Consider the following 26,499-nt stretch of genomic DNA (forward strand, 5'->3'; position numbering starts at 1 on the left):
TGGAGAGAACGGGACATTTATAGCTCCCCCCTCATAGTTGCGTAGGAAGTATGCCTTAAGAAAATGATACGCCTGTTTTGAATTTTAGGATTAAGACCTAGTGTTACATAGGGTTCATTTTTATTGGAAAGAGTCTAGCTCTTGGTGACTAGCATTAGAATAAGCAGATGGATTTTAATAATTAGTGGAGTGGGAAAGTAAAATCAATTCCATTCAATGAATTGGTACAGAAATTAACTTAGGCACAGTAAGAAATTACATGTGTTAGTGCAGATTTTTGGCTTAAAAAATTAGTATCTTTGCTATTTGATGTTGGCAGAGGGTATTCTCTGAGTTGTGTATGGATTTGCAAATTTATCAGTTCACTCTCATTTCAGAAAGGTGATTGAAATCCCTGGCAAGCTACAGAAATGAATATAAATGATTCCAAACTAGCTCTTGGTTACTAGGTGGGTACAGTATCATAGCCTTTGTTAGCTTGCTTTTTCCAGAGAGATTTAATTATTTTTCTGTTTTTTAAGTGGTCATTTTCCTCTAATCTTGAAAGTGAAAAAAGGGAGAGGGGGCATTGAAGAGGATAAAACGACAGCAAAAAACAAAAGGCCTAACATTATATTACCAGGATCTGCAGTGTAGTTGTGATGCTCTTCCACCCGAGCCAGTTGGTAAAGAGAGCACATATGACTAACAGCCTCATCTTCAAACCTGTGCTGATACCAAAACACAAATAGACCAAAATTAAAAGAAATTCTGCCTTCTATAGGCAATTGAAAAGGGAAATTTGTGCTTTAAATGGAAATGGAAAATGCTATTTGGCACTGTTATTCACTTTTCTCAGAGAGCATTGCCCAAAAAACGAAGGGCCAAAAAAAAATCTGTTAATTTTCAACTGAAAAGTATGCCTTGGTGGCCTTGGCTATGCTGTTCCCCTGAATTACTAAATGGCTTGCTTTTCCAATTTTCTTTCCTACATACATTAAGGATTTGGCCAATTGACGGTCCATTTCACTAACTGTAATCTCTAGGGTTAATGTGGGGACTCCCAGCCACTATTTCTCACCCTTCTGCTCACAGTTTCAATTAATTTTGGGTTGTGGTTGAAATGATGGAAACTACTCTGCTATCCTCCAGGACTAGTGGAATCTTGTGTGTCCAGGACACAGTTGTATTGTGATAAAGTTGTTCTCTGACAAATGGCCATGGTTACCCTGATAAATGGGTTGGTAAATTTTAGCTTGTGGAGCTCTCATTTGTAATGGTGCTTCTGATCCAGCCCTTCTGTAAGGAAGCTGTGAGACGTGCTCTATGCTGTAAAATCAGCTTCTGTCCTTGCCCAGGCAGGCCTAGTGTCTGGTTTAACAAGAGGTGAAATGCTCACTGCTCAGGATCAGCTGAGATGGGCTGAGACTTTGCCAAACTAATCTACCCACCTTAAAAATTGTAGAGAGCACATTCTTACCATAATTTGTGATCTTGTCTGCTTTTTACTGAGACACATTTTATTTGAAATGTAGGTAGACATCCCTCTCTTAGTATTAAATCTCATGGATTAAACTGTAATCTTAACATGTTTCAATTCAGTCCTGGGAAGAAATATGCCTTGAATGAAGGATGTCATGTTAAGTAAAAGATAACTTTTTTTTTATGGTAGTGGTTTTCTCTAAGAATTTATGCCTTTTTTCTCATCAGCAAATGTCAGTTGTAAAAATGCTCATTCTTCTAAAATCAAGTCAGTAATCTAATTTCATGGTTTTTGCTACTACATACATGGAACCTCATTTATGGAAAAATTCTGTGTCAATTGGTAACTTGCATCTAAATCCTAAATATGTCATAGTTTCTCCATAGAAATCATAATGGAAGAAACAAAGTTGTGGCTCTTTTCTACACGAAAAGTGTGGCATCATTATCATTCTTTAATTACTGAACATTTATATTAATACCAGAGAACCTCCCCCCGTCCCCTTTCCAGCTGCAGGTCCCTGGGCCTTGCCCTGTTTGATGCAGATCATGCATAGTTGCCCATTTGCTTGGCTACCTTTTAACTTTGCTAACCTGTTTCAGCAAGAGTCATATTTCAAAATGCTGCCTTTCTCTTTCATCCCCTCACCTCCTTCGAGTTACCACTGTGTGGCTGCATAGCATATATTGTGTTCTGCCATGAGAAGGTTTGCCTCAGATATGTGTTGTTCCCTTCACTTAGAAGGACCTGCTCTTACAGTAAGAATAGGTATCCATTAAAAGGTCAAAATTTAGCATATAATATTTATAAAGTGATTTTTTCAAGGTTCCTTTAAAATATATTCTAACAAGAATCAGTATTATGCCTGTTGCTAGCCAGTTATTTTTAATTTGGCTCTTTGAGGCTTGAAGATCAGGAAAAGGCAGAAGAAAGAGGTTTAAACCCCTTTGTCAAGGCATCTTTGATCTTGGCAGTTGAGGGAGAGATGGCGGTGGGGGGTGGAGGACAGGGGGAGAAAGAGAGAGACTGGAGAGAGAGTGTATTTGTGTGTGCTTTCAAACTAGAGTGAGCAGCTGGTCATAGGATTGCTAAATTGACTCAGTTTATCTCTTTTCTCTCCAAAATAATTTCTAAATCTTTTTTCACATATAAATGTATATATAGGATTTAGTAAACTAATTAGTAAAGTGATAATTTAACACTAGTTTAAAGTAAGTATCTAAATGCCACAAAAATCAACGTGTCCATTATAAGTCAAACTAGAGATACGAAACGAAGTCAGTGTAATTATTTAGTATTGATTTCATTGTAATGAGACCTTTTCACAATCACTTGGATTCATTGTTTAAATATATTAAAGAATATTAGAATTACATAAAGGGTTCTGATTTCATGATATGGACTTTGATAATATCTATTAACCCAGGTAAAAACTCTGGAAGAAGAGTGTTTAATATTGACCAGTCTTCAGCATATGTGAAATTCTACTCCCCACGCTGGCAGTAAATAGTAGGTTTGAGTAAATACCAAATTATCATACAAGAGAACTTTGCTAAGTCTCCTTTTAAGCAGCAAGCCAAGTTGTGGTACTTGGGGTAGAGAGCAATGATCAAACAAGTATTGATCCATATCTCTTTCTACTCAGTAGCTTCTTTCCAAACTGTTTTCAGTAGAAAAAAATAGCATATGGAGACCTTAGTGTAAATGTTTACCCACAATAGCGTATAATTACATACATGAAATGTCTTATTTTGAATTAAGCATTTTTAGACTTTCCAACAAGAGTGCAAATTAATGTGAGCATCGCTTCATTTAACACTGAAAATATGGTTTCATTAAAAAAAATTAAAAATATTTCAACACGTCAGAAACCTAAGTCTCCACTTGGTTTGGAAAAATGAGCCTTAATGTAACCATTGGTAAAAATTAGATATGTATTTAGCCCCTGCTATGTAAAATAGGTTACTTATCTGATGTGATTTTTGATGATGGGTAGATATTATACTTCACATTCTTTGTATGGCAGCTGCTGACACTTGCACTGTCCATAACCATTAATGATGATGAAGGGTCCTTCATGGGTGGGTTCATATTCATTATATGGTCCTTGGTCTGACATGTTTGACATATGGAGTCGTGTTTGGGATCGGAGCTGCCTGTGGTTCTGAATCATTGAGCACTGCCTAATTCTTCTTAAAGTGGGAGGGCAGCACTTCCTGGAGATGAACACTATAAAAATAATAAAAAAGAAAGAAAACAATAAAGCCATTGTTCCCGTAATTACCCGCTGAGTGAAGATGGCATTGTCTGGTTCGGGAAAGTGTTCCTCAGTAGTAACTGCTATGCCCGCAGTAGTTGGGATTTCTTTGTCTCCCACATGGTAACTTGATGAGCTTATTCTTTTTGTATATTCAGTGGTTGGATCTTTATAAGTTGTAGCCATGGCGGTGACAGTGGTTGATAAATTCCAGCAGAGCTGAAATCCGTGGACTGCATCTAGTATATCCTCTCCTTGGGTGTGGTCGGGGCTGTGGCATAGGATGGAATGCTCCCACCGACCTTGGAAACTGCCCAGCCAGGAAGCCAAAGCACATATTCGAGGGCTGCATTCCCACAGATTGCCAGAGAGGCCAACGGTTGTGAGGGATCTCAGGGAGTTTAAGATCTTGGAATCAAGGCTGTTTAACTTGTTGTTATCCATGAGGAGTATTTTAAGATTAGGCATCGTTTCAAACACTGTCAGGTCGATGGCTTTTATTTCATTTCCAGTCAGGTCTAGCTTTTCTAAAGTGCCCCAGGTCCACTCCATCCCACATGTCAAGTTGCTAATTTTGTTCCATTGTAAGAAGAGTGTGTGCAGACTGCTAAGCCGTAGGAAATGAGCAAAATTAATCTTCGTCAGCTGGTTGTGCTCTAGGTGAAGCTCTCTCAGTTTGATTAATCCTGCAAATCCATTGCGAGCCAAACTTCGCAAACGGTTTGTGCTCAAATCCAGAAACTCCAGACTACGACAGTCCCAGAACAGGCGTACTGGGATAGTCCGCAGGGAGTTGGACCGTAAATGCAAGGTCTGTAGCTTCCGGAGGCCATAGAAGAGCTCTGGGTGCAGAGATGACAGCTGATTAAAAGACAGGTCCAAATTTTGCAGGTTAATCAGTTGGGTAAAAGTTGTGTTTGGTAAATAAAATATTTTGTTGGAACTTAAGATTAATTCCTTAAGTTTATATAGTCCTTGAAAAGCATCTTCTTTTACTGTTGATATTTGATTATGGTCTAAGTGGAGCCAGGTAAGTTGACTGAAGCTGGCAAATTGATCCCTTTCAAGCTCTGTGATGTGATTGTGCCTCAGGGACAGGCCCAGAGAGCCCTTGTCTGTGGTGTTTGGCACTGAGTGGAAGCCCTGAGAGTCGCAGTAGAAGAGCAGCTTCTCACAGCGGCATTTGGGTGGACATGCCATACCCAGGGCAGGCAGCATTTTTAAAACCATACTCATTGCATATATTGCTGCCAGCATAGGGGCCCCTAATGGCCACTTGAAATGTAAGCCTGCAGAATATAATTTAAGGAAGACAAGAAGATAGGATATTTTTCAGCAGAGCGTATGGGCTATTAAAACAACAACAACAACATATCATTATGGCAAAAGATTTAACTACATATAACTTATTTTTCATTTGCTGCAGAAACACTAACCTTGTTAGTATGACTAGAACAAAACTTAAACCATTAAGAAAGAAGATAAAACACATCCTGTCATCAGCAATATATGTTTTTACCTAAACCTCAAAATCCAAAAATGTGACAGTGATCTCCCTCATAAAATGTGAATTCAGTGGCTTATTATTTTAAAAGCATTGATTCCTTGCTGACTGTACAAGACACATAAATACATGGACTTACCCATTCTTCTGAGCACATTGGAGCCTGCATTCAGTCTCGGTTGTCAGACTCAACGCAGTGAGTCTGTAAAAGGCTCTAACATGCGGGAGCCTTTGACCAGTTTCCTGTTTTCTGTGTCCCAGGCTTTCCGAGTAAAATTGAATCCACCAGGGTGAGTTGTTTTTTCCTTAGGATATTCCTCTCGAAAGCATTGGTTTCATTTTCTGTGACCACTCTGATCCCCTAAATCAGTTTTGAATATGTTATTAATTTCGTCCTCCTCTAACTGCTCAGCTGGTTAATCAAAGCTTCAGCCTCTCCTTTCTGCAGCCGTTAGTTCTCTCGGTCTTAACTTGTTGATGGCAGATGGGCGGCTTGTTGCAGAGAAGAGCTCCTGGAGCAGCATGAGTGCATTTACTGAAAAGCTTTTCCGAGAAACGGCACAAGAATGGATTTGCTTATGTGCTGCGACCACACAGAACTGTATATAGGCTGACGTCACCGGGTGACGTGTCTTTTGTTTGGGTTTTCCAGAAGCTTTACTGTTATAAAGCAGTGTGCTTTGTAACAGTATCGGGGTCGCTGTTAAGACCCCTGATTATAATGAAGCGAGAAAGAAGAACTCCTGACTTAAAAACATGGTATTCCTTCAGTGTAGGAAGCAGCAGTGAGGTTGTAATAAAGGCTGCATTCAAGAAGACCCGTCTGAACAGTGAGTTGGGTTAGCAGAGTGATGATTTTTTAATGCTTGGGAGAGCCAGTGTTAGACTGCCGATTCTGCATAGAGAGATCTAAATGGGCAGGAGCCTGCACGATTTATGAAGTGCTGATTTAACTGCAGCCTCTGCAAGTGCCTGCTGCTCTGGTAGTTTGGAAAGCTACTCAATCACCTTGCTGTCATGCTTGGTTAACATAGAAGTATGACTATGATTTGCTTCAAATGTGTTGGTAAACTAGCTAAGTGGGCTTTGTTTCTTTGTCATTAAGAGTTTAACATCATAAACCAAGAATAAAGGGCAAAAAAAAAAAGGTTGGAAAACAAAGCATTTGGTTATTTTGCTCTTTGCGAATTTCAGGAGAAAGCTAATTAAAAAGATTATCCTTCTCTGTCTTATTTTATATAATAGTGTTTTATCACAGTGCTAACTGAAAAATAATGCTGATTTGATCTTTGGATGTCTTAGTAGGAGAAAAGGGTAGGTTGATACAGTCATTTAATATTGCATGCCCTGAATGTTAACAGTGGAACAGAAATGATTTAGGACAAGTGGTATAGCATGGCTGGATTCTGACATGGTCCCTTGTATTTACCTCAGAATTTCACCTAATTCTTCGGCTAAAAGCCTCTACTGCTCTGGGATTGGGGTATTGTGACCCTCAAACAATAGAGCATTTGCACACTCAGTAGTGCCTACTGGCACACTTAAGAACTGACTTTGAGTCTTATACTAACTGTTGTTGAAATCTCTCTAGGGAATACAAAAGGTCACTCATACTCTGGAATAGGATTTTTGCTTTGGCTGTTTTTACTTGACCTAACACCATCTTCTCCCTGTCGAATGGTATCACTTTTCAGAATTTGGTTATGACTGTACAGCTCCGTGTTTACTATTGTATAAATGTAAAAGATATTTCTACTGTGAGTCAGGGTCATATTTTCAGGCCTGACAAAGGTAAGGCCTTTTATACATCTGACATTATTGATTTGCCCTTCCAGGCCATTTCTCCCATATCATTGGCACTTATCCTTAGTAGGCCTTGTCTCAGACCTGAAGGCAAAAATCTGAAAACTACCCATTGTGTCTGTGAAACCAGAACATCATCAGTCTGTTGGCTTCCAGGGGCTTTATCACACTGGGCATGTGTAAGAAGTTATTGTCTCAAGGGGTTTAGTTTCTGTGTTGGAGTGTGGTGCTAGAGTGAGGACTGGAAGACTCCAAGGTGCCTTCCTCAGGGCTCTGTGGAGACAGCAGCAGCTGCACGTGTGTAGTTTGGCTCCTCCTAGAAGCAGACCCCAAGGTAGGATTAGAAGTATAAGAATTTTATTGAGGAAAATGCCTGGGATGTGCAAAGGGAGAGAGAAGACAGCAGGAATACACTTAGGTCTGGTAGAGTCTAACAACCATGGGGCATGTCTGATACCTCTGAAAGGAGAAGACTGAAGGAAAGACTCTGTGGGCAGTGCAGTTCTAAGATAGCGTGCCCAAGCCAAAGTTACCCATGAGTGGAACCCCTTATTCTCAGGAACTAGTACTCCCACTGTATTCCTGCTTGCTGGTTAAGGAAGGGAGGGAGAGGTCCTGTTTTAGACTTCAAGGGTGCCACTCCCCCAACTGACCTTGATCCTTTCCATAGTCTTTCTCTCTTGTAAACTAGAAGTTCTTAACCTGGGTCCATAATTGGCTTGTAGAATTTTGTTGCTTGTGCATTTTTCTGTGGATAAGGTTTAATCAAATTCTTACAGGTCTGTGACCATAGGTTTCAGAGTGACCGTTCTATAGGAACTTGCTCCCAAAACTTCCAACAAGGGGAGCCTGACAAGGGTGTTAAATTTTTTTTTTTTTTTTTTTTAAGGAAAAGAAGCCCTTGGGATACTGTAAATGCTCTTATTGAAGTCAGCCACCCTCTGATTAAAATAAACCTTTGCAAGGCAGGAGGAGCTGGATTAAATTCTTCCCTGAAGTAACAACTTTAATTCCATGTGGAGAAAAGCATTAGAACCAATTGGATTAGAGCAACCATGATTAGGAATGAGTTGTATGTGAAAATTTAGAGGGAAGAGCATTTCCTTCCCCTTAAACTCTTGGTTCCTTTCTGCTCTGTAGTCTGCTTGGTCTACTTCTTATACTAACAAATGGAAAACCCTTAAATTACGTTATCCCAGTACTGCTATAACAGATTTGTGGGCAAGGAAATTGCACAGAAGAGCACCAGTGCAATCAAGAGTAATTATTTTTTGATGCATCTGGAGAAGTGGGCAGTAATGCCTGCCATATCACAGTACCCAGAGAGCACAGTCCATCTAGGTCACCAGCCATCTTGCCCACCTTGCCCACTTGCCCTCCCTTTGGGTTCAAAAGGTTTAGACTGTGAAATCAAAGATGTGGTGTTTGTCTTAAAATTGGTTGAAGTACCATAGTTCCTATTGATGGAATTTTTTATCATTTTTTGATCTTTATCTTTCTTTAGCTAAAAGGACTAAAAAACCCATGTTCTTTCTGAATTAAACTTTTTCTTGGTTTCATTTTACAACAGCTTTATTCTGCATACATATGCCTTTGACTTAAAGTGGCAGTACAACCTCTGGAAGGTACTTTCCATATCATCTGTTTCAATTTTCACTGTTTTAGTTGTTCGTGACAAGGCAAAGACAAGTAAAATCTAGCCCGCCTGTCCTCTCTGTAAATGGTTGTAAGCAAATTAAATGAGTCATGTGGCAGGGCTTAGGTGTTGTAGTTACCTGCATTACTCTACATGATAGTTTGCTTTGAATATATATTGCTAATTAGGGACAAATATTTCCCCACCTGGAGAAGCAGATGTATGGGTATACACATGAAATCTTCTAAGTTGTGGTAGAGAGGGAGCTGGATTTTGCTTTATGCTAAAGAGTCAAATATTTCTTAACTAATCATGCCCGACTCCAAAAATTTTAATACCCCAGCACCCAGAGGTGTGGTGGGGAAGCACAGAGGTGCTCTGGAGAAGTATGTTAAAATAAAACTTTGCTTCCAGTCTTGGTCATCGTACCTTGGAGATCTCCTTACGATTATCAAAAAGTGATAGACATTTTAGGGTGGAGATCCAAGATTTGTGGGTCTGAGTATATCCCCTCCTAAGAACCTTTTAGGGTTCTTAGTTGGCAGCCACATACTTGGGCCTATATTGTATCAATACCTGTATTAGAGTGAGTGGGTTTTACTAGCCTGTTTTTGGAGGCGGGAAAGAAAGAGGATGGGAGAATATTCTGATAAAACCTAGAGTTGTTCACTGCTTTCAAACGTGTGTATTTGGAGACAAAGATTGACTATTCTTTTAAACTATTTATTTATTTATTTATTGTGTTGTGTCTTCATTGCTGTGTTCGGGCTTTCTCTAGTTGGGGCAAACGGGGGCTACTCTTCGTTGCAGTGCACGGGCTTCTCCTTGTGGTGGCTTCTCTTGTTGCGGAGCACGGGCTCTAGGCTCACGGGCTTCAGTAGTTGTGGTGTGTGGACTCAGTAGTTGTGGCTCACGGGCCTAGAGTGCAGGCTCAGTTAGTTGTGGCACGCGGGCTTAGTTGCTCTGCAGCATGTGGGATCTTCCCGGACCAGGGCTTGAACCCGTGTTCCCTGCATTGGCAGGTGGATTCTTAAACCACTGCACCACCAGGGAAGTCTGACTATTCTTTAAAATTTTTGATTTGCTCTTTAAAAGCTACTGGGGTTTGGCACTAAACGGTTTGTTATCCTCCCAGGAACCAGAACTTATCTGACAGAGGCAGATAGAATATGTAAGGATTGAGGGACTTACCGATCTGTCATGTTAGAGATGGGCTAAAGAGTAGTTGATTTATCCCAGGTAGAGCCAGAGGATCTGAGAACATTTAAAATTCTAGGCTCTTAGAGTTTTGGTGAAATCACAGGGGACCACTGTTGAGTGTAAATAAGTATCTCTATTGCTGGGATCTTTCCTTTCAAAAGCCCTGTAAGAAGTAGACTGTCCACATTAAGCCTACAGAATCCCTGTTTTTGACCTCGTCCTTGCCCTCCATTAATTGTGATTTTTAAGTTCTTTTGTTATCTTTATTAAACATGACCGAGAAAGGAGTAGGAAGGAGTGATGGTTACACCAATGATGATGAGCTGTGTCCCTTTTGGTGCTGTGACTTACAAAGTTTGGTTTTGGAGGCATGTGCTTTTTGGCAATTGTTGGTATTGGTGGGGTGGCAGAACTAGGATCATGTGACAGCCTAATTCTGTTGTGCTAGCATTGTGTTCTGTGCCCAGGGCTAGAAAATTCAGCAGTAAATTTTGGAGTGATGCACCTTAGGTAAAGGAAGATTTTCCATAGAAGTTTGAGCAGAGGTACATTTAGACCACAAAGATTTTTTTTTTTTTTGGCGGTACGCGGGCCTCTCACTGTTGTGGCCTCTCCCGTTGAGGAGCGCAGGCTCAGCGGCCACGGCTCACGGGCCCAGCTCCGCAGCATGTGGGATCTTCCCGGACCGGGGCACGAACCTGTGTCCCCTGCATCGGCAGGCGGACTCTCAACCACTGCGCCACCAGGGAAGCCCTAAAGATTTAATTTTTAAAAATTTATTTTTGGCTGTGTTAGGTCTTCGTTGCTGCGCACAGGCTTTCCCTAATTGTGACGAGCAGGGGCTACTCTTTGTTGTGGTGCATGGGCTTCTCATTGTTATTAAAGAAATTAATTTTGTTTGTGAAATATTTTACAAAGATTTCTTCCAGTTAGTCATTCATTTTTTAAAGGTTTTATGGTCTTTGCTATATATACTAAATTTTAATGAATGGCAGAGAATCTTTTCCTTCTCGTTGGAAGGAAAAACAAAAGTTTGTTCTCCCAGAGGTCACCACCAAAATGGGTAAAATCCTCCAGGAAATTCTAGTTCTTAATACTTAAAAAAAAAAAAAATCAATTACAAACTTAAATGTAATTTCCTGTATGACTTTTACTTACTGTTCTGACCCACTGTTATGTCATTCCGAACTTCTGTCAAGCCCATCACAATACAGGGTCTTGCTGAATTAGGGGTTGCTCTGAATTATTTTATCTCAGATTAGAAACCCTCTGAGAGAAGGATATGGCTAATCCTGCCTACTCCAGTGGATGTAGAGTGCTCAGTAAAGATTGTCTAAATAGATAGAAGTCTGTCCACGCAGGAGGAAGGTGGAATGGCTTCTTCATGCTTCTCTTAAAGATTGGTTTTAAAAGCCCTTTCACTGTCTCAGCCAAAACTGTGTTGCTTAGAGGCAGTCCCAGCTAATAACCTTTGCCTCTCCTCAGTTCAGTTGATATTTACTTGTAGAGGAGAAGCTTTAAGTTGAAACCCCAAACATACCATATCTTTTTCTTAGAAAGCCCTTTTTTCACTGTGTAGCAGGGGCATACATATCAACATTGAGTGAGTCTAGGTGGTCTCTCTGCTTAGTGGAATAGAGTCTCTCAATTAGGTGGGAACCGAGAGTCACTTATTTTAAAGATTCATTGGGCAAATTTACTTTGGCCTAGCCAAAACTAGAAATACAAAATCATAACAGCCTTAATCTCAAAGAGAAGTAAGATCTTGTTTTACAGATCAGCAGGCCTTCTACTTTCATCAAGCTCATTATTAAGTTTGTAAGTGTGTGTACTCACCCCTATTATATTTTAAATTATTGTAACTGTAAACTTGCTATTTGGACTGGGGTTTTTTTTCTTTTTTTTTTTAAGGGATGCTTTGATTTAAAAGGTGATCTGGGGCTTCCCTGGTGGCTCAGTGGTTGAGAGTCCGCCTGCCGATGCAGGGGACACGGGTTCATGCCCCGGTCGGGGAAGATCCCACATGCCGTGGAGCGGCTGGGCCCGTGAGCCATGGCCGCTGAGCCTGCGCGTCCGGAGCCTGTGCTCCGCAACGGGAGAGGCCACAACAGTGAGAGGCCCGCGTACCGCAAAAAAAAAAAGTGGTCTGTCTAGTATAACCTAAAAACTTGAGTAAGTAACTGTTTCTGAACTACTCCCTACTGATTAATGAGGCATAAGCCTCTATTTCCTAAAGTAACAAGAAAGACAAATTGATTTTTAAGGTAGTTTGACAAAGAATTAACAGATTCATGTTGTGTGAATTTTGCCGTGTGAATGTAATTCCCTCAAAAGTCAAGTTTAGGGCTTCCCTGGTGGCGCAGTGGTTGGGAGTCTGCCTGCCGATGCAGGGGACATGGGTTCGTGCCCCGGTCTGGGAGGATCCCACGTGCCACGGAGCGGCTGGGCCCGTGGGCCATGGCCGCTGGGCCTGCACATCCAGAGCCTGTGCTCCGCCTCGGGAGAGGCCGCGGCAGTGAGAGGCCCGCGTACCACAAAAAAAAAAAAAAAAAAGTGAAGTTCAAGGATTTGCTTTTATATAACTTTCTAAGTATTATAAATTCTTCTACCCAAATTGAGGACGTTGCAGGGAATTAGGCTCTCATGAGGTTATTGAACCCAACCTTTGGATTTCAGATAACAGATGTTTTCTGGAGTAAATGATCTATTAGAAACACCCCCAAAAATGTAGCTAGGTGCAATGACAAATTTTACTAGGTTTACTTCAAAGTGAGTGCTTGAGTATCTAAGAAATGTACTGAGACTTTCGTGATTTAAGCATTAATTATGAGGTCGGTTTGATTTTTTTTTTTAAATTCAGTTTTAGCCACCTTTGTCTTAGATCCTGGTATTTTGATCTTTGAGATTGTCAGTAACTAATTATACTTGTCAAGTTGTCTTCTGACTGATGGCCATGAATAAATCACCGTTTACTCCTACAGGTAGAAATGCTCATATTTTCTCAGTTTTTGTTGAGACTCCTTGTTTTTTTTTCCTTAAACCCATTAATATTAGTGGATTACTTAACTTTACTGACAGTACAGTTGGAGGAAAAGGTAAGGGATATGACCCTGACCAGATTTGACAGGGACCATATCAATGTGTCAGTTATATTTCAACTTTCAATTTTAAGTCCTTTTTTGTCTCCTTTGTGTCTTCTGCTAAATAACCTGTATCCATCAATATTCCTTCTCTTTTCTTCTAATAGCCCAGAGATGGAGGCAGAGGGACAAGTGTCATTGTCTCCATTTAACAGATGGGGGATAAGAGAGAGATTGAGTAACAAATGTACATTAAAAGGCACTCAGAAAGCATGTAACCACATCTCCCCATCCCCGGCTGTTTATCTACTATGCTGACTTATGTACTGATGGCATATCCATACCAGAATGTCTTGAGGGTGACCATGGGTAGAGAAACACTGGGTTAAATTCCTTTGTCCATTCATATCTCTTCTGTAATTACTATATGTTTTACAGAAAGAGCCACATTTGTTGACAGGCATTTTGTAAGGAAAAACTTTTAATATATTTCGTAGTTTAACCTAGCTGATGTCTTACTAGGTATTTCTAAGCACATGGCTAGCTATTTCTACCTGGGATAACTACCTTTGTCCCTTTTCTTTCAACTACCATCCGTTTTGATCCTGCTTAGAATGTTCCCCAATGCAAATGTCCACTCAACCCGCTGACCTCTGAACAAATGCTGATTTACATACCTCTCTCAGAGTGGCTGATAGGTTCTTTTCTGTGCAATACAATTGCGTTAAGCTTAGCCTAGAATTTTAAGTAATCTTACAAAGCATACTTATTTGGCCTGTATAATATACACTGTTAACTGAAGTAATCTGACAAAGCATTCTTATTTGAGCTATATAAAAATACGTTATTAACTCCTATCCATCATGGTACATCTTAGTTTTAAGACTTGTTGTTTCACATTGTTTTAGTGCTAGGTGCCATCTTTCACATTTTGACCTTCTTCGTATCTCAGAGTTCTTCAAAATCAGGTATAACCTGTTCTTGCTTGCAGTTCTTGGAGAGCTGGTTCGTTAATGAAATTGTTGTATGCTGAACCTTTTTTTTTTTTTTAACATCTTTATTGGAGTATAATTGCTTTACAATGGTGTGTTAGTTTCTGCTTTATAACAAAGTGAATCAGCTATACATATACATATATCCCTGTATCTCCTCCCTCTTGCGTCTCCCTCCCACCCCTCTAGGTGGTCACAAAGCCACCGAGCTGGTCTCCCTGTGCTATGTGGCTGCTTCCCACTAGCTATCTGTTTTACATTTGGTAGTGTATATATGTCCATGCCACTCTCTCACTTTGTCCCACCTTACCCTTCCCCCTCCCCATATCCTCAAGTCCATTCTCTACATCTGCTATTTTATTCCTGTCCTGCCCATAGGCTCTTCATCACCATTTTTTTTTCCTTTAGATTCCATATATATGTGTTAGCATATAGTATTTGTTTTTCTCTTTCTGATTTACTTCACTCTGTATGACAGACTCTAGGTCCATCCACCTCACTACAAATAACTCAATTTCGTTTCTTTTTATGGCTGAGTAATATTCCATTGTATATATGTGCCACATCATCTTTATCCATTCATCTGTTGATGGACACTTAGGTTGCTTCCCTGTCCTGGCTATTGTAAACGGAGCTGCAATGAACATTGTGGTACATGACTCTTTTTGAATTATGGTTTTCTAAGGGTATATACCCAGTAGTGGGATTGCTGGGTCATATGGTAGTTCTATTTTTAGTTTTTTAAGGAACCTCCATACTGTTCTCCATAGTGGCTGTATCAGTTTACATTCCCACCAACAGTTGTATGCTGAACCTTGAATTAAAATATAAATTTAATTTTTCAAGCAGAACTTTAAGCAAAAGTCTCACCTCTTGGCTTCTCTTATTTTGTCAGAACCCCCTCAGTTTCCATCCTGAAATAATATGGAGCCCCTAAGAGTTGTAAAATTAGCTTTTTATGAACCAAGCCACATGGTGCTCTCCACAACCACCTGTATGTCCCAACTTGGGGCTAAAAAATTGATTTTTCCATGTTGATCTGAACTTAGTTATTGACTATCATTACATTTCCTTGTAAATTACTGCAATGTGCATCTCTTTCCTTGTTTTCCAGGCTGGACGTAAAGAAAGAAGTGATGCACTCAATTCTGCAATAGATAAAATGACCAAGAAGACCAGGGACTTGCGTAGGCAGGTAAGCTGGAAGAAGTGTTGATTGCTTTCCCAAGTTCTCACTTTAGTTGTCAAATACTGGGCACATATTCTTTCTTGAGTTAACGGATGAATTTTCGTAGAAAACTGACTATCTCTATTTGTTTTTTGCTAATAAGCTTCTAAATGGCTAATAAAATCTCTTGGGGACCTGGAATAATACAGTCCCACTGGAATGGACTGAATAAATTAGCTCTAGTGTGAAAAGGATGTTCAGGTAAGAAAATCAATTTAAAATGACTTGGGGATCTGTGAAAATACCCTGCAGGATCTTGTGATGTTAACTTACAAACAATAGAGACAGGAATTGAAGTTATTTATTTGACTTGCCCCATTCTGATTTTGATCCTTGATGGAAATGTGTTTCTAGTATAAATATGGTGGATATAGAGGTATTTGGGGCCATCAGTTTTCTGAGTTAGTAAGTACAGAGGGTCTTTCTCTTCATTTAATGTTAAATAATCCCATTAACATTTTGGAATTAAATTGAGTTTTAGTCTTTAAGAAAAAGTTGGATTGAATTTGTAAAACAATGTATTAAGACTTAAAAAGAAGTTGTAATAGTAATACAAACAATCTCCTGACTTAGTGGAGAAACATTTTATTGTTCATGTCTGATATAAAGCAGAATTAAAGATGGAATGTATCTATACGTCTTCCTTTTGGTAAAGTAGTATCACAAATGGTTATAAAGATAACCTTTCAATTTTAAGGTTCATAGAGTGCTCACCCTGTTCAGATAAACCAGAAAGTGCTTTTTTTCTCCCTTCTCAGTTTTATTTAGCCAATTAGGCTAATTATATATATATTTCAAGGCTATGTGCCAATTCAATCTAGAGCTGTTTTCTGTTCAGCTTTTTATTATTCCTTTAAGATACAAGCTTTCGTTTTGTAATTCCTAAGAAAAAAAGGATTTTATTTTGAAAACTGAGATTCTGTTGCTGAAATGCTGTAACTGTAGTATAAGCTGTTATCTCCACAATTGTGTTTCCTGTGTTGCAGATTATATAACTGCATGGCTTACATGAGGGGTCCTCATATAAGTGCAGCCAAACTGTCAAGAGCTTCCATTAGATTTAAAAGTGCAAGAGAAAAAAAAGCAATCTAGCTTCTTGGTAGAAATAAAATCAAATTTTTACAATTTAATTATTAGCTCCGCAAAGCTGTCATGGACCATGTTTCAGATTCATTTCTGGAAACCAACGTTCCACTTTTAGTATTGATTGAAGCTGCAAAGAATGGAAATGAGAAAGAAGTTAAAGAATATGCCCAAGTTTTCCGTGAACATGCCAACAAATTAATTGAGGTAAGTGTATTAGCAGTTTTATTAATTATGTGTAACTTGGTGGACTGTGGTAATTTTTAACCACAGTATTTAATCAGCGGAAAAATGTAGGGGCTCATCTAATGTACAATATGTGTAAGATGAAAGTCTTTCATTATTAACGTCTATCCAAAACTACCATTTTGGTCAGTTTACATTAATTACATACATAATTAGATATAGGTAGTCTTTATCCGGGAAACTTAACATCTCCACTTGGTGTTAATGCAAATAAAATAGATCATGACATGCTTAAACTCAGAAGACACTGTAGAAAGTAGTGGCTAGAAGCTGGAGCTCAGGAGTCATACTGCCTGGGCTTGCATCCTGGCAAATTACTGAACCCCTCTGAATTCCCGTTTCTTACTACAAAATGAAGATACTAATGATGCCTATCTAGGGATTATTTTGAGATCTCAAAGAGATGATGTATGTCAAGTGCTCAACCCTTTGCCTGAGACACAGACTGAGCTCCATCATCTTGTTTTAAAATTGTAGAAATTGGGAATTCCCAGGTGGTCCAGTGGTTAAGACTCTGCACTTTCACTGCCGAGGGCGTGAGTTCAATCCCTGGTTGGGGAACTAAGGTCCCACAAGCCAGGTCACATGGCACAGCCAAAAAAAATTGAAGAAACTGAGCCCTAATGTGCTGCTAATTAGATATGTTTGAACAGTAGATATCTGTATGTTAGTGGTTGGTTTTTTTGGCTATAAGAAGAAAGAGTGAGTTGCTATTTAATTTCCAGATAAGTTAGGCTTGCCTCCTACCTTTTGATTACTGAAATTATGTTACTGTTTAATTGATTTCATTATTACTTTATTTCAAAAATTTGACACACTGTAAGCATATACCCAACGTATTTAATTTTGTAACCCTAATGTAAAACATCTAATATTTGGAAGAGGTATTCCGTAGACCATTTGGTAAGTTGGTTATTATGTAAGAACAGAAAATGGGCCTTTTATGTAAAATGTGTTTCTTGTACGTTTGGATTTATAGTGACATTAGGCCAGGTTAGTACCATAAAAATATTCTAAGGAAAACATCAGTTATCACATTAAATGTGTTACTAATTTTAAATCTAGTTTTCTTTGAACATTAATCGTTATTCTCACCTGAATTAATTATGTGCAAAATACGTAGGTCAGTCTGCTATTCAAGTTACTGATTCTGGCATTTGGTTAGAAGACTTGCATTTTGTGTCTCCATTAAGCATAATCTTTTCACAGTAGTCATATGACTGCATGAGGTGTAACCTTCAAATATACAAAGATTGTCTTCACAAAGATTGTCTTCAGGAAGCCAACCTCCTGTAAGTAGCCTACATCTTAGACAGCGTGCCTGTGAGGCAGGAAGCAAGGACACTGCCAGTCCATGGCCTTGGGTAACAGGTAGCAGTAATGGCAAAGGCATTGGAAAGGGCATCTGAAAGAGCATGTTAGGCTGAACCTCACAGGGCAGCCCTTTTCTGTTCTACAGCTGGAGGGCCCTTTATAAGGACCTGCTGTATAGTCCTCAGCCTCTCCATCCAACAAAACTGACACTTGTTGAGCACCTGCTGTGTACCATGTATATGCAAATACAATGTACTTTCCACATTCTCAGGTAAGGAAACAGGCTTAGAGAGGTTAAGTAACTTGCATTCCTCCCACAATGAGGGCTGTGCCACTCAAGCTTACTGGCGTAGTGGACAGCCTTATGGCCAATAAGAAGCACTAGATGGACCTGGTGGGTTTGGAGACCTGCTCCAGGAACTTTGTCCATGCTTATACTTCTTATTTCATTCTGAACTAACCAAGGGCCCCTTAATGTTTAATTTTGATATTCCCTGTCACAACTGACTTCTGACTCCTTTCTCCCCTCTCTCCCCTCTCCATGCCCTCCACCCACATCGTCCCACACACATAATATATGTGTATTAAATGGCACATGGCTTTTCATTGCTTGATGCATAACCAAAGACCTTGTAGTATCATTCTGCAAACGTTTAAATTACATTTATGGTAATAGAGATCCTAGGGTATATAATTCCATGTGTGCATGGAAAGGAAATGAATTTTTAAAGTGTTTGTTATAGAAGCCTCAAATTCCTGATTCAAGGCAGAACTTCATTCTTCAATGACAAGCCTTCTCCTCCCCACACTAGTACTTTTGTATTATAATGAAACACTGAATTAGAGACTTGTTTAAAGCAAAGGTAAAATACTTTATTGTGATTATTTTCTTAATCTCCTGACATCTTCCTTTCTTTTTATTAGTTCCCCCTCTTAAGTGGAGTAAATGTCTGCAGGCCAACTTCGGTTTTAGGGGCCATTTGCCATTTTTCCTGGGGTTTAGGGGGAGTAAGGGTGCTATGTGAAAGTTGGGAAGGGCTGGTGGTGATAGGCCTCTGGCAGGAAAGGAAGGACTCAGATTCTGCAGCCACTGAGAATTCTGCCAGATATGTTTGTCCTCCTAAAATATTGAAATACAATTCTATCACTAACCACCTGAAATTAGCACAGACTCCACAGGTAAAGGGCATAATTCCCAGTAAGATTGTCCTCACTATAGATGCCAACTGCAAGTTAGGGGAGTCCCCAGCCCACCTGTACTTCTGACCCAACTGTCTATAAATTCAAGTGTTCCCATGACCTCTCATCCCTTCTTCACAAGACTGCCCTCATTTCAAATGCCAGCTGCAAGTTTGAGGGTCCCCAGTCCACCTGCTCTTCTGATCAACTAGCTACAAATTTGGAGGGTTTCCATGGCCCACTTCAGGTTCATTAATTTGACAGGACAACTCATAGAGTTCAGGAGAGTGCTATCCTTATGACTGCATTTTATTGTAAAGGATACAAATCAGGTCCATCCAAATGAAGAGACACATACCGTAAAGTGTGGGAAGGTCTCAAAGACAGAGTTTCCTGTCCTCTCCCCGTGGATCAGGGTATGTCACCTCCTGGCACATTGATGGTTCAGCCAGGAAGCTCCACTGAGTTTCAGCAACCAGAGTTTTTACTGAGATTTCATTATGTAGGTATGATTGATAGAATCTCTTCCTTCCGTGGACCTTGGTTTTTCCTGAAAGCCCCCATCCTCTGATCACATGGTTGGCATGGTGGCCTATCCATCCTCTGTCATCTCGTTAGTCTAACATATATAGGGGCTCAGCTGGAGTTACCTCGTTAGCATAAATGATGAATAAGAAAGACCCTCCTGTCACTCCTGAAATCTCTCAAGGATTTAGAAGTTTCCTCCCAGGAATCCAGTGCAAAGACCAGACATTTTTTTATTATACAACACCTCCCCATCTTGAAGGAATGTGGAGTGCATGGTTTTTGGATAGCTTGCTACCCAGCCATAAACACCACATGGAAGAGGTAAGACAGGGCAGGTTTGTTTCTTGCAGCTTTATGTAGATCCTGTTTGTGGCCATTTACCCAGCAATTTACCACTTGTTTTATCTGATGTTCCTTGCATTGTTTGGTTTTACTTTTCCCTGGAGGTTCGCCCGTTAGGAGCCCAGTTTTCTGATTGAATCCATCTCTTCTCTCCTAAGTGAATGGCTCTTTCTCATAGAATCATTGATTCTCCCTCTGGTGTATAAATCCCCTTCTGTTTAATATCCGTGTATTGACACTTACCCTTTCTTAGACTCATTCTGTAGTGGGAAACTCCCTCCTTCCAGAGGCGGCACCTTCCACTGGTGGATTTCTCTGGTTGTTAGGAATGGGGGGCCACAGTCTCCTTCTCTGGAACACTCCCTGTCCATCTTTTTACTGCTGCACACAAATGAATTGAGAGGAGCTATAAGTGAAAATAGACACCTGATTTCAAAGATGTGGCATGGAAAAAGAATGTAAAAGATTTCATTATCTTTTTTATTGATTACATGTTGAAATATATTATCTTGAGATTAAATATTATTTTTTCTAATCTCACCTCTTAATGTGGCTCACATTGTATTCCTGTTGGACAGCACTTGTCTAGGTGATTCCTTTGAGAGGCTCTCTTCATTCTGCCTCTTCTCTGAATGCTTGCCACTTAAGTGCCAGTCCTTATTGAACACCTGCTGCAAGAGCGGGCGGATGGAGGTAGAGCAGCCAAAGCTTCCGCTGGCTTTTGGGCAGTGACCTCACAGTTAGTCAGCTCCAGGATTTTGCTTCCAGAGGTGCTGCTGCTCAACTCCATCTTCTCCATCCTGGTCTATGTGGGTGCAGTTGGTTGTTTGGCTCTCTCTGTTTTGACACTCATGCAGTATAAACTTCTTAGATTCAGTCTAGTGTGCTGGCATTGCTCTTCATATTATTGACAGCCCCTTCCAAACTTGTATCATTTCTTTCTTTTTTAGAAAATAAGCATATCTTTTCTCCTTTTATCCAGTATGTTTATAAAGTACTGTCTAAGACAACCCATAGGATAGAAACTTTCTTTCAGCTTGCCACTAGAAATCATTGTGTTGATTGTACGATTCTTTGTATATAGTTAGCTGTTCAGCCAGTTACAAATTCCTTAACTTTTGTCTTGATCTCTGTCCCTGCCCACCCCGGCCAAATAAAATAGTGTAAAAACGTTATGCTATAATTTGGGTTGTCATGTAAAGTTGCTTCAAATGTACTAATAGTTTCTGAGTAGTATTAGGGATAGCATCCACAGAGAAATGGGAATATTATGGTACCTTCTCTGTATACCACATTATGGAAATACAAGATTAGCTTGAAGAATAAAAACCACATACTGACTGGTGAGGTTTTTTGAGCAGAAGTGAATTTCTCCAGCCCCTCTGTGTGGGCATAGTGTTTGGAAGGCTGTGTGGTGCCTGCTGCCTATTGGATCCTTATTAAATGACTGTGATTTTACTTGGGAAAGCAAATAACAGAGTGTTTGCTGTGTGGCTGCTCTTATTTTCTCAGGGTCTGACTAGGACCTCTGACTGCCTCACACTACAGTTGTCAGTGGGATCTATTACCTCCCCACATGGTATTGAATCCCCTTTTCTTATGTGAAGGGTACGTAGAGGTTGTGCATCTCAAGGCCAGTGAGTAGGGGAGCAGGAGCTGAGGGTCAGTGTTGATGAGCTGGTGACCCTTCTGTTCACCGTTTTCTTCTGTTAATGATTTCTTTATATTGCTTGTCAGTTTAGTGTATTGAGGTGAAAAATTTATTTTCTGTCAGAAATATTAACCTTTTTGTCAATAATGCAACACCCACGTGTCCTTTTTAATTGCTTCATTCTTTGCCTACCTCCTTTGCTGTGAGCAGCTTAATAGCTAAAGAGCAATCAGTTTTCCCTTTTTAATTTTGCTGTCTTCTGGTTCCTTTTCAATTTCATGAATTGAGAGTGAAATAGGAAAAATACAATTCATGAAGTCTTGCCTGTAAAAACTGTCTATCATTTAGTATCCCTTTCCCCTCAGCCCGAGACACTGTACAATAAGATAGTGTTTTGTTCATTGCCTTGTGAATTAAGAACCAAAAAGTAAATGTAACTGGTATGATTTTGAGCTGGATTATCATTACTTGCTATGTCCCCCCCCCACCACCACCACCCCAGGACCAAGTATTTCCCATTATTCAGGACTTCATAGGTTGTGGCTTTATTGGCTTGAAATGTGTATTTTAACTGCAAATTGAATGATCTTCATTATAACTTTTATTCTGTGTTGTGCTTATAATACGCAGTAAAGTGACCTTGAAGAAACCTCTGTAAGGGGCATTTGAATTAAACACTGACCTTATACCATCTGCCTGTGACATCTTGGATATTTTTTCAGTACCTCTGTACAATACTATAGGCTGAAATTCTTGCAAATGGCCAATCAAATGAAGCTTCAGTTTTCCAGGACAGTAGGATGTTTGCATGAAAGCAGTTGGGTATTCTTAGGGAAGAATGCTGACCTCAGAATCAAGAAGAATTTCCTGAGCATATTGAGCTTGGTTTTCTCACATTTTCAAGGGTGTGTAATTTCACATGCATGGGGTTGTGTAAGACCAAAGTGTCTTGCCTGTACTATTTTAACACCTTAACACCAAGCTTTTTTGGCTGAACTGAACCACCTAGTCAAATTTTGGGATGGTCAGGTGAAGGCAAATGGATGTATCTTGTTCTCAAGGAGCATTGAGATTCTTTTCTCTTGGAGTGTTGGCAGGAACGATTAAGGAAGCACTCTGCCCAACTCTGGCCCTGCTTCAGAAAAGAGTGTAGGCCCTCCTATTGCCTCACCAGTAGACCTGATGGACTAGTGTTTAGACAGGCACCCTTCCTAGCCTTATTGACAGATTATTCAGGAGATTAGACAGAAATAGGGAACTTTTTAAGTGATCTGTATAATAACATGTAAATGGAAATGATGACAATATCACCTGGGTGGTTATCTACACATGAAAGCCTTTTTAAAAATATCACATAGCCAAGCTGTTTAAAATAGTTTATGATGTTTTAGTAAATTCACAATTTCTAATCCTGTTACGAGAGATACTTATATCCCTAAAATTAGATTTGGCATGGCTTATTTTGAACAAAAACATGTAAGAGAAATTAAGGTAGATGTAGAAAATCAGGACGTAGGAGAGAAATAATACATAATTACGAGCTATAATTGCCATGCTTGAGTTTGGTTGTGTTACTGCACTTCCTGGTAGCATGGAGGAAAGGAAGACACACAATCAGTTCTGTATTCTTGTCTTTAGAATGGAAGAAGTATGCCCATTTTTTCATGGGAAATGAGCCTATCGTAAAATGTTAAAAAAAAAAATCCTTGCTTGGGACTTTTACATAAGGGGCAGTGAATGATTTAATACATAGTGTCCTCAACATTTTAGTAATAAATGTAGTGACAGAGTCCACATGATTTTTTTTTCTTGTAAATTCCCTCTAAAATGGCAAGGTCATAATATTCAGTTGACACTGAATTGAGTTCCAAAGAGCTGTGATGAGGAGCTAACCCAGCATGTGGCCTTCCGTCTCCCAGTAACAATATTAGGAGAACTGAGGGCTGTGAGTCTGTGAGTCCAGTGCTTCCTCCTGATCATCCCAGTGTAGCTTTCTTTCTTTTTTAAAATAATGTTCAACCTTCCAGTTTCTTTGTGTTTTAAACGCGTCCTGTAAAGAGCATATGTTTAGTTATTGTTATTCAGGTTAGCAGGGTTTTTTTTCCTGTTAATTAGGGAGTTTTGTACACACACATTTATTATCATTATGACATGTGGATTCATTCTTACCATTGCATTTTTGTTCTCTCTTTTCCCTTCTTAATCCTGCTTCCATCCCTCCTCCTCTATTTCTAACTCTCCTTCCCTCTTTTGGATTGATTGAGTCCTCCCACTTCCTTCTATTCCCCCCCGCCTTCTCATTTGGAAATCATATACTCCATTTTATTACTAGCAACTCTGGATATTTTAAGCATGCATGTTTAAATTCAGAGGTTGAGGGTAAGTAGTATCTTTTCCTCCTTCTGAAACAGTATGAGAATCTTAGAATGCTCTGACTTTAGTTATTCTCTAACTTAGATGTTACTGTTGTCCAGTAGTTTGGTTCTCTTAATTTTTAGCCCCATGAGTTAGACACTGTTGGTATTGCTTTATTCACTTATTTCAACTTTTGCATAAAATTTACCTGATACCATATTTTCATTGCTTCCCATTTCTTCTTGCATATTAAACCTTCCTTCTGGGATTGCTTCCTTTTTTCCTAAAGCATCTTTATTAAACACCTTTAGTTGGGGCAGGAAAGATCTGTCTGGAGTAAATGCTCTGAGATTGGTTTTGTTTTTGTTTTGTCTTAGTGTCTTTATTTTGGCTTAATTCTTGAAAAAATAATTTTATTGGATGTATAGTCCTAGGATGATTCCCCCCCCACTACTTCCCTTCAGGGATTTGAAAATATTATTACCCTATCTCTGGCTTCCATTGTTGCTGTTGAGAAATCGGCAGTCAATCTCACTGAGCTTTCTTTGTAGATAATTTGTATTTACTTTCTGGCTGTTTTTAAAATCACTTTTGTTCTAAAGCTTCACTTCAGTGTGTCAGGGTGTAGATTTCCTTTTATTTACTCTGCTTAGAATTTATCTTCCCAGATCTGAAAATTGTTTCATCCATGCTGAAAAATTTCAGCTGTTACCTCTTGCAGTATTGCCTCTTTTGCATTCCCCCTGTCTTCCCTTCTGAAATCCTCATAGTTGAATAATAGACCTCAATTTATCTTTCATGTCTCTTAATTCCTTTTATGGTTTCATGTCATGAAAATGTCTTGGTTTTCCTGAATAATTTCTTCAGTTTGACTTTCCAGGTTAGTAATTCTCTTTTCAGCAGTGTCTAGTCGATATTATTTTAAATTTCTAGAAATGGTAGACATTATTACTTTTCTCTTAAAGTTCTATTTTGATCCTTCTCGAATCTGCCTAGTTATTTCTGAGTGTGTTTTTCCTTTTCTATACTTTGTATCCTTTGTGTTATCTCTGTTAATGTAAAAAAACATATTTCTTAATACTCCACTTTTGATCATTTAAGTATCTGCAAGTCATGGATCTGATTACACAGTTCTTTTGCTTCCTTTTGCTCAAGATGCCTTATTTCCTTGTGTACTTCCTGTATTTTTTATTGTGGGTTCACATTCCTGGTATTTCTTATTTGGGAATTCTTTGAGGCCTGGGTTTAGATTACTTTCCATCAGAGAAAATTTCCATTTATATTTACTTTTGCCAGTTGCTTACGGATACTACTAATACATGACCTCCTAACCCTAAAAGTTTTGGGGGGCCAGATAAATAATATAATTTCTATACCTAAACCCCTGAGGAGGGCTAGCCTTTGGTTAGAATTTACAGGAGAGATCTTTTTTTTTTCTCCTCCTTGAGGGACTGATTAGGGCTTATACTGGCAAGTATCCTACTATTTTGCTCTTCATGTTGACTTTTCTCTTAATTCACTCTTTCACTTAGGATGTTGCCTTTTGGCTGTCCCAGCTCTGTGCAGATTCTCTCATCTAAGGCATCTACCTTATGAGACCCATTAAAAACCCAAGTTCTGACCACAGAATGGCACACATACTCCCCTTCATAAACAGTTTTCAGTGCTTACCTCTCTGAATTTCTGTTTTCTCATTTCTAGCCTCTGCTGATTTCCCTTAATTACTCACCTGCTTACCCTACATTTTTTTTTAACAGCATGATTGAGGTATAATTTATATACCATAAAACTCACCCATTTTAAGTGTACAATTCAGTGGTTTTTACTAAGTTTACAGAACTATGCAGTCATCATTACAGTCCAGTTTGGAAGTTTTCTGTCACCCATGTGTGCTTCACTTTTTGGTTAGCTATCTTGTTCCTCCTAATAAGATAGCCAACACCTGCCCCTGGAAATTGGAAAGTTGGAAGCTTGACCTCTGTTTCATCATCATTTCTTCTGTGGGTTTGGAAGTAATTGTTAGAAATTTCTTGAGTGGTTCTGAAATTTATATGATGTGCAGTTGGGACTTCTCTCTTCATATATGACAAGTTTGGAAAAGTTGATTTATTATTACTTTGGATTTTTTGAGAGTACAGAGAGCTTAACCATTTTGAAGAAGAAAGCTCAGGTGGTAGCTTGACCCAAGATCACATGGCAAGTGATGTAGAGTTTGAGCTTCAACTTTACGGCATGCTACTCAGGTCGTGGTGTCACTACTTAGACTTAAAAGCTCCCTGTTCCACAATTCTTGTCACTTGTTTTACCTCCACAACAGGTATAGGCTACTGTGAGAGTAGGTCATTAATTTATTACCAAGAACAAAAACAAATCTCTTCTTGTCTTCCTGCAAAGGTTCCAGGGTAAGGGGCAGTGGGAAACAACTTATGTTTGACTTAAACAAATTTTAAATTTATTTAAAGTCATCAACACATGTATAACAGAGGAAAATTTGTCATAATGGTATATTTTTTCCCCCTTGTAACCTTGTTTCATGCATTTTATTTAAGTAAAGAAATTCTAGAGCTTTCCTACATGTCTGAAAAGTTGTCTTTCCTGTCATGTACAGATGTCATATTTGTTGATTTGACACAGCCTGG

The 26,499-nt window shown here is 39.3% G+C and overlaps 2 protein-coding genes across 3 annotated transcripts in view; one reads left to right on the top strand and one right to left on the bottom strand.

The window, feature by feature from the left end:
- CTNNA1 (catenin alpha 1) overlaps window positions 1-26,499 on the top strand; it is a 172,970-nt gene that overhangs the window by 110,230 nt on the left and 36,241 nt on the right. For both annotated transcript variants that reach the window (XM_022588907.3, XM_089908474.1), the window contains 2 exons: window positions 15,049-15,129; window positions 16,300-16,452. In XM_022588907.3, coding sequence (XP_022444615.1) covers window positions 15,049-15,129; window positions 16,300-16,452 — 234 coding nt within the window. The remainder of the gene's footprint in view (window positions 1-15,048; window positions 15,130-16,299; window positions 16,453-26,499) is intronic.
- LRRTM2 (leucine rich repeat transmembrane neuronal 2) lies at window positions 3,332-5,773 on the bottom strand. The gene has a single exon (XM_089908483.1). The coding sequence runs from the start codon at window positions 4,974-4,976 to the stop codon at window positions 3,462-3,464; it is 1,515 nt and encodes a 504-aa protein (XP_089764609.1). The 5' UTR covers window positions 4,977-5,773; the 3' UTR covers window positions 3,332-3,461.

Source organism: Delphinapterus leucas, chromosome 3 (genome assembly GCF_059928025.1).
Source record: "Delphinapterus leucas isolate spDelLeu-1000000601 "Yukka" chromosome 3, BTC_Dleu_Yukka2, whole genome shotgun sequence".
Taxonomy (NCBI): Eukaryota; Metazoa; Chordata; class Mammalia; order Artiodactyla; family Monodontidae; genus Delphinapterus; species Delphinapterus leucas.

Coding starts and splice junctions, on each gene's coding strand:
- LRRTM2 (XM_089908483.1), bottom strand. CDS start 4,976: ATGCTGGCAGCAATATATGCAATGAGTATGGTTTTAAAAATGCTGCCT.